Source organism: Psittacula echo (genome assembly GCF_963264785.1).
Source record: "Psittacula echo genome assembly, chromosome: 25".
Classification (NCBI taxonomy): domain Eukaryota; kingdom Metazoa; phylum Chordata; class Aves; order Psittaciformes; family Psittacidae; genus Psittacula; species Psittacula echo.
The window spans coordinates 938733-948692 of NC_137760.1; the positions used below are offsets into that span (position 1 = coordinate 938733).

At 57.2% G+C, this 9960-nt stretch overlaps 1 protein-coding gene across 2 annotated transcripts; it reads left to right on the top strand.

The window, feature by feature from the left end:
• Window positions 1-2133: 2133 nt before the first annotated feature.
• Window positions 2134-9809, top strand: LOC308230137 (VIP36-like protein; the record flags this gene model as incomplete). Of its 2 annotated transcripts, XM_080634670.1 has the most annotated exons (8): window positions 2134-2257; window positions 2336-2454; window positions 3822-3939; window positions 4879-4961; window positions 6806-6967; window positions 7041-7155; window positions 8248-8367; window positions 8711-9809. In XM_080634670.1, the coding sequence occupies 8 exons, from the start codon at window positions 2134-2136 to the stop codon at window positions 8851-8853; spliced, it is 984 nt and encodes a 327-aa protein (XP_080490796.1). In that variant the 3' UTR covers window positions 8854-9809. The 2 variants fall into 2 exon arrangements, with proteins under 2 accessions (XP_080490796.1, XP_080490797.1); XM_080634671.1 differs by lacking the exon at window positions 8248-8367.
• Between the last annotated feature and the right edge of the window lie 151 nt (window positions 9810-9960).

Sequence of the window (9960 nt, forward strand, 5' to 3'; positions counted from 1 at the left end):
GCCCAGACCTTGGAGCCCAGCAACCTCCCAGCTGTCATTTTCTATCCAAGGGTCTCCGGGGCTGGTGATGAAACCCAAATGAGGGCTCCCAAAGCGGCTCCTAAGGCTGGCACTGGCCATGGGCAGAGAACGGGAGGCTCCTGGTTCAGCGGCCTGTGCCCAGCACCGTGTCCCCAGTGTCCTGTGCCCTCCACCAAAACCAGCACCCCATGGTTGGCACCCCATGGAAGCGAGCTGCACCCCATGGAAGCAGAGGCACTCCATGGAGCCAGCAGCACCCCATGGAAGCAGTGGCACCCCATGGAAGTGATACAGGGGGCTTGATATAAGAAATGCTAGTGCCTGGAAAATATACCTTTTAGCTTAAGTTGTAGAAAGAAAACTATGTTATAAGTCTGTGGAATTTAGGGGTCCCACTGAACATGAATTAATTGTTTCACACTAACCTTCTAAAGTATAACATTTCACACCATCCTTCTACTTATCAGTTAGTTCAAAGAGAGAGTTTCCCAAATATCTGCTAGCTTGGGATACTCCTTGCCTGCCTATCCTGCAATAAATTTGCAGGAAGGTCACCCTGTTCTAGATCTTTGCTAGTTAACACAAGAATTACAGATATGGTTGGTTTCAGCCAATTGTGTAACCACAGGGGCATCCAACTGTGCCAAAGGTGAAAAGTTTAAGAAGAGGAAACCTCGTTTCCTTCATCTTGAAGACCCCTACTCACAAGAGGAAGACTCATTAGTTCATCCTGAGACCCTCGCCCATGACCACGGGGGGGCACTGCGCATGTGCAAAGGGCCTTTGCGCTCATAATACGAAGCGGGGCTAGATCATGAATATGTATAGGCGTGTAACTTTAGAGGATAAATGTAGCGGGAAACGACACTGAGGTGTGCATACTTTGGAGGAGCCATCTCCATGCACCTCAGCACTGAATAAAAGCATACCTACTTTACAACTTCAACGAGTTGTGGAGCCAAACCGCGTATCACCACACCTTATATGTCTATTTGCTCAGTACTTAAGTTTCACAACATCCTGTGTCTCTTGGTCGCCCAACCATGCTAGCACTTAAGCAGTTGGGTAAATGGATTATTCCTTTGTTTCTTCTTCCCTTTCATCATTGTACTGACATAAACAAACATGATCATTTCTATATATCTCACACAAAGTACAATGGTCACAAGGAGTTCCCGATTGTTGACACGAATCATTCCTACATTTTCCACACCCGTACAAGCGCAGCAGCGGCTCTCTGCCCTTCGTGACTCGGATGGGCCCGCGGGACGGAGCCGCCGGCGCCGGCTTCGTGCTCTCTTCCAGCCGCATCCCCAGCACCACGTTGACCCTGCTCGGCGGTCCCGGGCGGGCCACGGCAGCGGCGACGGCAGCACTGAAAGGACCCCGCTGCCGCCGTCGCGCCGCCTCCCGCTACCATATTGGCGCCTCGCAACTCCCTCACGCCGCGCCCCCTTCCCGCCCCGAGTGGGGTTGTGTCACATCCTCCCGCCCACCCCCGACACAAGGCCTTAAAGGGGCGAAGGCAGAACCGGGCCGGTCGGTTCGCAGTGGTGGATGAATCAAGGGGATGGGTGTGGAAGCGCAGCGGAGTGCAAAGGGGTGGCAAAGGGGTAGCAAAGGGGTAGGGGTATCCATGAGGTGGGAGTTGAGCCCCCCTGGGGAAGGTGGGTGTGTGAGGTGCAGGGGGAAGTAAGGTGAGCAGGAGGTTGCGGGGGAGCGCTGGGACCTGGGGAGGTGGGCATTAGGATCTTGGGGGGCACTAAGACCTGGAGGGGGTCACTAGGACCGGGAAGGGGGCACTAGGACCGGGAGAGGGGAATGAGGAACTGGGGGGGGGGGAAGGAGGGCACTAGAATCGAGGAGGGGCACTAGGACCTGGGGGCGCGCACCTCAATCCATTGCCCGCCAGGAGTCGGCGGGGATCCTTTAAGGCAGCCAGAAAGAAGTTACCCATCAGCCCCTGCGTGCACCCCTCTCCTCTCCATTGACAGTCCTCTCCTCCAACCCGCTCACCGCGGGCCTGCGCAAGGCAACCAATGGGCGAGCTCGGCGTGGAGAGCTGGCCAATGGGCGGGCGGGGCGGGGCGGAGCGCTTGCGGTGGGGGCAAGATGGCGGCGTCGGGGGGGTATGGGTCTGTGCTGGTGCTGCTGGCGCTGGCGCTGAGCGGGCCGCGGGCCGAGCAGACGGAGGAGCACCTCAAGCGGGAGCACTCGCTCTCCAAACCCTACCAGGGTGAGTGGGGCAGGGTGAGTGAGGGCGCTGGGGGCGGGTGCCCATTGTCCAGTACCGACAGTGCGTTGTGGGCCTCAGGTGTGGGCTCGGCCAGCTCGGGGCTGTGGGACCTGCAGGGTAACGCCATGGTCATGACCCAGTTCATCCGCCTCACCCCCGATGTGCAGAGCAAGCAGGGAGCCGTCTGGAACCGAGTGGTGAGCCGGGGGGGGGGCACCACAGGGGCCTGGGGGTGAGGGTTGGGAGCAGGGGGTCTACATTTGGGGTGAGGGGACTCGAGGAGGGGTTAAGGACAGGTTGGGGGGGGGGTTTGGGGTGAGCAAAGGGGAAGTGGGGGCCTTGGGCAGGGGGTTTAGGGGGGCTGGAGGCTGAACGGGGGGACTTGGGGGGTAGTCCTGAGTAAGGGGTGCAGCGTATGGGCAGGAATGAGGGTGGTGGTGAAGGGGTTTGAGGTAAATGGAGGGTGTTGGGGGGGTATCAGGAGAGAAATGGGTAAAATGGGGAGCGGGGGGCTCCAGGCCAGCGGGTGTGAGGGGGTTTGATGGGGGGATTGAAGGGGTATTGGGGAAGCTGTCTGGGGTTGTACAGCGGGGCAGGGAGAGCTGTGGGGGTTAGGGCTGGAATCCCTGCAGCCGCCAGCCTTTGGTGTGGTGGCTCCTGCAAGGGCTGAGCCACCCCATGGGCATTGGGCGTGTGTGGGGTCTCCCATGGCTGTATCATCTCCACATGCGTGCACTGTGGCTGGAGCTGCTGCTCCCTTTGCCATGTCCAGGTCTGTGGGGCTGGTAAAGCAGCAGCGTGATGTGGTTATGGGTACAGTGTGTCACCTGGCACACAGCAGAGCTGCCTTGAATTCCTTGATAATTCCCATTGAATTTCAGTGTGGGCTGAAATCAATGGGGATGTTGTGCCCCAGGATCCAGCCCCGCTCCACAGGGATTTGGAAAACACCCCATGAGACCAGAGTGATCCATTGTGCTCTGGTTTAGTGATATATCGAGGGAGATTGCTTTTCCTTTGGGCTTCCTTTCGTGTTCCTTTGGGCTTCCGTTTGTGTTCCTTGAGTTGGCTCTCAGGAAACGTGGCTTCCAGGCGAAGCCCCCCAACATCCCATGAGCTTCCCACCAGCCGCCTTCCCAACATCCCATGAGCAAATCTGCCCCTTAGGACAGGGAATTTGTTGGGAGCTCAGGAAACAAGTGGCTCATCAGGAAGCAGGAGCTGCTCCTCCGTTATGCCACTCTGCTTTTCCTGTGTGTGAATTCCTGATCTCAGAATAGTATGAGATGAGAAGCGGTTCCTTGGCTTTGTCTAGCCTCGGGTAACAACCAGTTCCCTTGGCTTAATGCTGTCCCTTGGGATTAATTATTGCTCACAACCAAACTATGGGATAGCAAGGTCTGTTGGCGAGGGAGACATGGAGCAGTGGCACATGGATCTGTTGTGACAGGCAGAGGATGGTGCAGACTTGGAGGTGCCTGTCCCCTAACCCTCGTGGGCATAGCAGCAGTGGGTGGTGGCACTGGGGCAGCCTCGTGTCCCATCCCTGCTCCTTTGCTTGCAGCCGTGTTACCTGCGGGACTGGGAGATGCAGGTGCACTTCAAAATCCATGGGCAAGGCAAGAAGAACCTGAACGGGGATGGATTTGCCATCTGGTACACCAAGGATCGCATGCAGGCAGGTGAGCGTGGCTGTAGCTGCTGTCACTGGTATCGGGAATGTGCCACCTTCTCATAGAATGGTTCATATTGGAAAGGACCTTAAAGCTCCTCCAGCTCCAACCCCTGCCACGGGCAGGGACCCCTTCCACTGGAGCAGCTTGCTCCAAGCCCCTGTGTCCAACCTGGCCTTGAACACTGCCAGGGATGGGGCAGCCACAGCTTCTCTGGGCACCCTGGGCCAGCGCCTCAGCACCCTCACAGGGAAGAGCTTCTGCCTAAGAGCTCATCTCAATCTCCCCTCTGGCAGGGTAAAGCCATTGCCCTTGTCCTGTCCCTACAGGCCCTTGTCCCAAGCCCCTCTCCAGGTTTCCTGTAGCCCCTTTAGGCACTGGAGCTGCTCTCAGGTCTCCCCTTCAGGAGCCTTCTCTTCTCCAGGCTGCCCCAGCCCAGCTCTCTCAGCCTGGCTCCAGAGCAGAGCTGCTCCAGCCCTCGCAGCATCTCCGTGGCCTTCTCTGGCCTCGCTCCAGCAGCTCCAGGTCCCTCTTGTGCTGTTGCCCCAGAGCTGGATGAGGGCTGCAGGAGAGGTCTCCCCAGAGCACAGCAGAGGGGCAGGATCCCCTCCCTGAGCTGCTGCTCATGCAGGGGCACTGGGAGGCTGGACTCAGATTGGGGGTCAGGGCTTTGGGGTTGTTTTGCCCTGGTTTTGGGGTCAGTGTAATGGGAAGCATGGTCCTTCTTGCACTGGGAGTCAGCTCCTTAAAAACCAGACTATGGAGAAATCTCAGTCCTTGAGCAGCAAAGAGAAAGGGATTTCATCTGCCCCTCTGACTTCCCTGCCTGCTTTGTGTGCTTCAGTCACTGCTCAAGGCTTCTTCCTTACCTGACTTAATGAGTAACAACTGCTTTGCAACACCTGCCTGGCATTGCCATCCTTAATCAAAGCCTCTCCTTCCTCCTAGGACCTGTCTTTGGGAGCAAGGATAACTTCCTGGGCCTGGGAGTGTTTGTGGACACCTACCCAAATGAGGAGAAGCAGCATGAGGTGAGTTAGGAGACAGCAGGCGCATGGTGCCTGCCAGCTGCCTGCACGGGCAGAGCTGAGGTCATGGCTCTTCACTGGCATGGTGTGACCTTTCCTGAGCTCTAAAGTCAGAGAGCACCTACTACAAGTGTCTGATGATCCCACCTCTGTGTTGTGAGCTCCTGGGCTCCTGCCACAAGTGGTAGCTGAGGTGAAGCCGTACCAAGAGCATTGTAGACCTTGAGTAGAGCAGTTCTGAGCTGCCAGCCCAGCCCTGCCTGCGTGACTGGGCTGTTTCATTGCAGCTGCTCAGAGGAGGCTTTCCCTGCTCTCGGGTGCAGTGTGACCGTGCTCTGCCCCTTTGGAAGACGCCCTTCTGAAGGTCTTTGTGTTCCTGGTGTGTCTGTTGTTTGTTTGGAGGTTTATTGGTGTTTGTTCCTATGGAGAAGGGAGTGCACAGGTAGTTAAAACCAAGCCCTGCCCTGGAATCTCTTTCATCACTCCAAAACCAAAGCTGGACTTGATCTTAATGCCGGTTTTCCCTAAAACATAGGCACTGTTGTACCCCAAGAGCTTGTTGCTGATCCCGAAATGGGATTAACACCGCTTACCCTGGAGAGAGGGACAACAGGTGCAGTTGGGATGTGCCCTGACCTTGGAGATGCTGAGGAACAACCAGCTTTTGTTGAGGCATCCAAAGCAGCAGCTCTGGTGCAGGGGTGTACTTTGTGCTTATTAAAGCCTTTCTGAGCCATTTGATGCCTTGTTAATGGGGTTAGTGCTGGGTGGATCCTGGTGACTTGCAGTGGCAGAGCTGCTTTTGTGGGGTAAATGGGTCTTCCTTAAAGGAAGTCATCAGTGGAATGTGGGTGTCTGGCTTCCTGGCACCTGGAGAGGGCTGCCCTCCTCTGGCCAGGCACAGAGCACTCTTCACATATTCACATATCCTATGGAATCATAGAATCCTGGAATGGTTTGGGTTGAAAGGGACCTTAAAGCTCCTCCAGCTCCAAGCCCTGCCAGGGGCAGGGACACCTTCCACTGGAGCAGCTTGCTCCAAGCCCCTGTGTCCAACCTGGCCTTGAACACTGCCAGGGATGGGGCAGCCACAGCTTCTCTGGGCACCCTGTGCCAGCGCCTCGGCACCCTCACAGGGAAGAGCTTCTGCCTAAGAGCTGACCTCGGTCTCCCCTCTGGCAGGTTCAAGCCATTCCCCTTGTCCCAAGCCCCTCTCCAGGTTTCCTGCAGGCCCTTTAGGCTCTGGAGCTGCTCTTGCTGTTGGGGCTCTGTTGTATGAGTGAGCTGCGGCGTGGTGAGGAGGAGGAACAAGGCAACGCTTGATGTGACTTTCACCCCCCAGCACCGTTCCCTCTCCGTGTGGCTCAGGATTCAGCACCTAACACCTAAACCCCTCTCTGCTTTAGTCTGTGCTAAGCTGAGCTCTCCAGGGAGGAAGTGTCCAGGCTGCAGGTTAACACTAAACTCTGGTCTGTGACCATCTTGCTTCTGTGCTCTTTCTTGCTTTACGATAACTCTGGACTGGCAGGCTCAGAAGAGGAGGTACAGCCCGGGAAATCAGGTACTTCCTCTTGGTGACCTTCCCATTCCCAAGCTGTCCGGTCTCACCTTGGCTCACAGTTGAGGAATTCCCTCCTCTGAGCTCCAGAAATGCCTTTGTCAGCTGGGAGAGGCTGCATGAAACCGCCTGTCCTCCATCCTGAATGTCCAGGAGCCCAAGGGATGGAACGGGATCGTGCTGTTGTCGTGTTGAGGCAGATTCTTGGTGGGATGAAGGAGTTTGGGCTCCATAGGGCTGTTGGCTCATGGTAGAACCAAGAGCTCAGCCCCAGCCTTGCTCCCGGCAGCGTGTGTTCCCCTACATCTCGGCCATGGTGAACAACGGTTCCCTCACCTATGACCACGACCGGGACGGGCGCCCGACGGAGCTGGGCGGCTGCACGGCCATGGTGAGGAACCTCAACCACGACACCTTCCTGGTCATCCGCTACGTGAAGAGGAGGCTGACGGTGAGTGCTGCCAGCCCAGGCCCATGGGGCAGCAGAGCCACGGCAAGGGCTCAGGGACCTGTTTCTGCCTCAGGTTCTGATTGATATCGATGGGAAGCACGAGTGGAGGGACTGCATCGATGTGCCAGGCGTGCGCCTGCCCCGCGGCTACTACTTTGGGACGTCTTCTGTCACTGGAGACCTCTCAGGTACTGCCCCGGGGTCCCAAACCTTGCTTCCCAAGCAGCTCCTGTGCAGCTTTGGAGGTGCAGCTGGGTACCTGCTGGGGCTTACGGAAGCAAATGAGGATCTTTCCATGCTTTAAACACCTTTAAGCTTTGGTTTTAGCTTGCAGCAGCCCCTGAGGAACCCAAAGCCTACTCTGGGTGTGTTGCTCCCCGAGTGCTTGCTTTAGGCAGCGCTTCTCACTTTCCTTGAGCTCCCTGCATGGCCCAGTCTCAGCCAACAAAAGTGCAGCCAAGCGGCTGTAGCGGCTCAGCCAGAGCTGCTCCAAAACAAGCCCCTGGGAAGGAGTGAAAACAGGATAAGCACTGGAAAAGAATCTCCTCCACTCTCCTGCCACAGCCCGTGGTGCCTGGGTTAACCCCAAGGGCAGCACTGGGAGGAGTGGCCTTCACTGCAGCCACAGCTCCCTCCTGCCCCCTGCCTCTGCTCTGGGGGTATCTTGCTTTGGATTTCACATCCTCAGAGCTCTGAGCTGCTCCTTATTGAGGGAGGGACCTAAAGCTGCAGCCCTTCACCCTCCTCTGCATACTTCTCTCATGGTACTGGTTGAGGTGCTGTGAGCTCTGCTGTTACACCGCTGAGCCTCTTTGGGCAGGTTTTCAGCCTGATTTGAGCTTTGCCTCTGCAGAAGTGCATTGATGGGTGTCTGAGCCTGTTGGCTCCAACAGCAGTTCCTTTTCTCTCCCAGATCCCTGCCTGGTGCCCGGGGAGCTGGTGTGGAGCACTCGCCTTGTCCCACTAACAACCCCAGCAGCACGAGCAAAGGGCCCTGTGAGGGCAATGCTAACACCTTCCCTTCGGGTGGCTGACGGGCTAATCCCAGTTTGGGCTGGTGGTTTTCAGTTTAGCTTAAAGGTTCCCGTTGGCTGAGGGCCCAGCTCAGCCCAGCATAGATCCTGCCCTCTGAAGGTGAGTTTTCCCACCTTGGGAAGGCAGAGCAGCACCTTTGCCCCAAGTGATAACATCCCATGGTGCTGCCTGAGGCACTCAGTTCCTGGCCAGAGCTGTGTCTGTGCGTGGTGCCTCAGGACATGGTGGTTCTGCTCTGCTTGCAGACAACCACGACATCATCTCCCTGAAGCTCTACCAGCTGACAGTGGAGAGAACCCCGGAGGAGGAGAAGCGGGACAGGGAGGTCTATCTGCCCGTCGTGGACAACCTGAAGCTGCCAGGAAGTGAGTAGGAGCTGCTGGTCCCACAGAGGGGAAGGTGGGAGCCGTAGGGACTCAAAAGGTTGTGGAGGAGAAGCCACATCATTTTGAGAGCAAAGAAGCTGAGCTCCACCTAGAATCATGGAATGGTTTTTGTTGGAAGGGAGCTTAAAGCTCCTCCAGCTCCAACCCCCTGCCACGGGCAGGGACACCTTCCAGTAGAGCAGCTTGCTCCAAGTCCCTGTGTCCAACCTGGCCTTGAACACTGCCAGGGATGGCAGCTCAGGAGGGGTTTCCTGGAGCGTGGGTTCTGGAGTGCTGGGTTCTTGGGGTGCTCACAGACTGGTTTCCCTCCTCTCTGTCCCAGTGGAGGCACCGCTGGAGCCCATGAGTGGCCTGGCTCTCTTCTTGATCGTCTTCTTCTCCCTCGTTGCCATCGTTTTTGCCATCGTCATCGGAGTCATCATCTACAACAAGTGGCAGGAGCAGAGCCGGAAACACTTCTATTGACTTGGGAATACGCGGGGATAGCCCATGGCTAGTCCTTGCTAGCCACCTCCTGCCTCCCACCGTTCCCAGACTGGCCAGAGCGTGATGGACCGACCCCCATGGCAGGGACTTTTGTGTCCCCCCAGAATCCCACTGGGGACGGCTGCTGTTTCATGTTGGGCTCCAGAACTCCAGTGCTGCTCCTGGTGGGAGCCGGGATCCCCAGCATGTCCTGTGATGGCTGCAGGGATGGAGCTGCCACCTCCTGAAGGAGCTCTGCTTTGGCTGTTGTTCAGGAGGATGTCGGGACGTGGGCAGGAGTCAGCACCTCGGCTGTGAGGGATGCCAGGGAGCAGGGCCCAGCCAAGCGCCTGTTTCCACACCAGATCCCTCCTTCCTTCCCAGCCTCTTGTCTCCAAGCGATTCCACTTCCAGGAGGGATTTTCCAAGCTGTTCACCCCGCTCTGGCTGCTCTGTCTCCTGCCTTAGGCTGGTGGTGGAGCCCAGACAGCTTCTCTTTGTACGTGGATCCCTGCGCCGGTGCTCTTTGCATGTCGTGTCGTGGCTTCTGGCAGCTTTCCCCTCGATGCTCGCTGCATCCCAGGGCTCCTCCAAGGATTTCCCTGCCTTGGAGCGGGAGCTTTTGCTGCCTTTCAGGGAGTTGTGGTTTAATGCTACCTCAGGGACTGCTTTGGTCAATGATTTCTTGGTGTTCTCTTGCTGGTTGTCGCATCCACTCTCGCCCCTGGGGACCCCAGCACAAGACAATGGTCCCCAGAGGGACCCAGGAGACATTGGGTCAGTTTGTCCCAGGGGAGTCTTTAACGGCTCTGGGGCCATCAGGATGGCAAATCCACAGCCCCATCCTTGGCAGCACCCTCCTCGATGGCATTCTGGGGAGCTGTGTCCATGCCCTGCAGCCTTGCGGGACCCTCACAGCCAGGAGGGATCCCTGTGGGGGTCCCAGGGTATGGGGGGCACACACGTGGCTGTGGGGGGGAGACTTTTTCCAAGTGCCCAGCACTGGTTGTGGTGTAAAAGGAGTTTTCCTGGGGTTTGTTCTCTTTTTGCCTCACAACCACGAGTGAAACGCGGGTGCCTCCCCCTGGAGCTGTTCTGGTGTCTCAG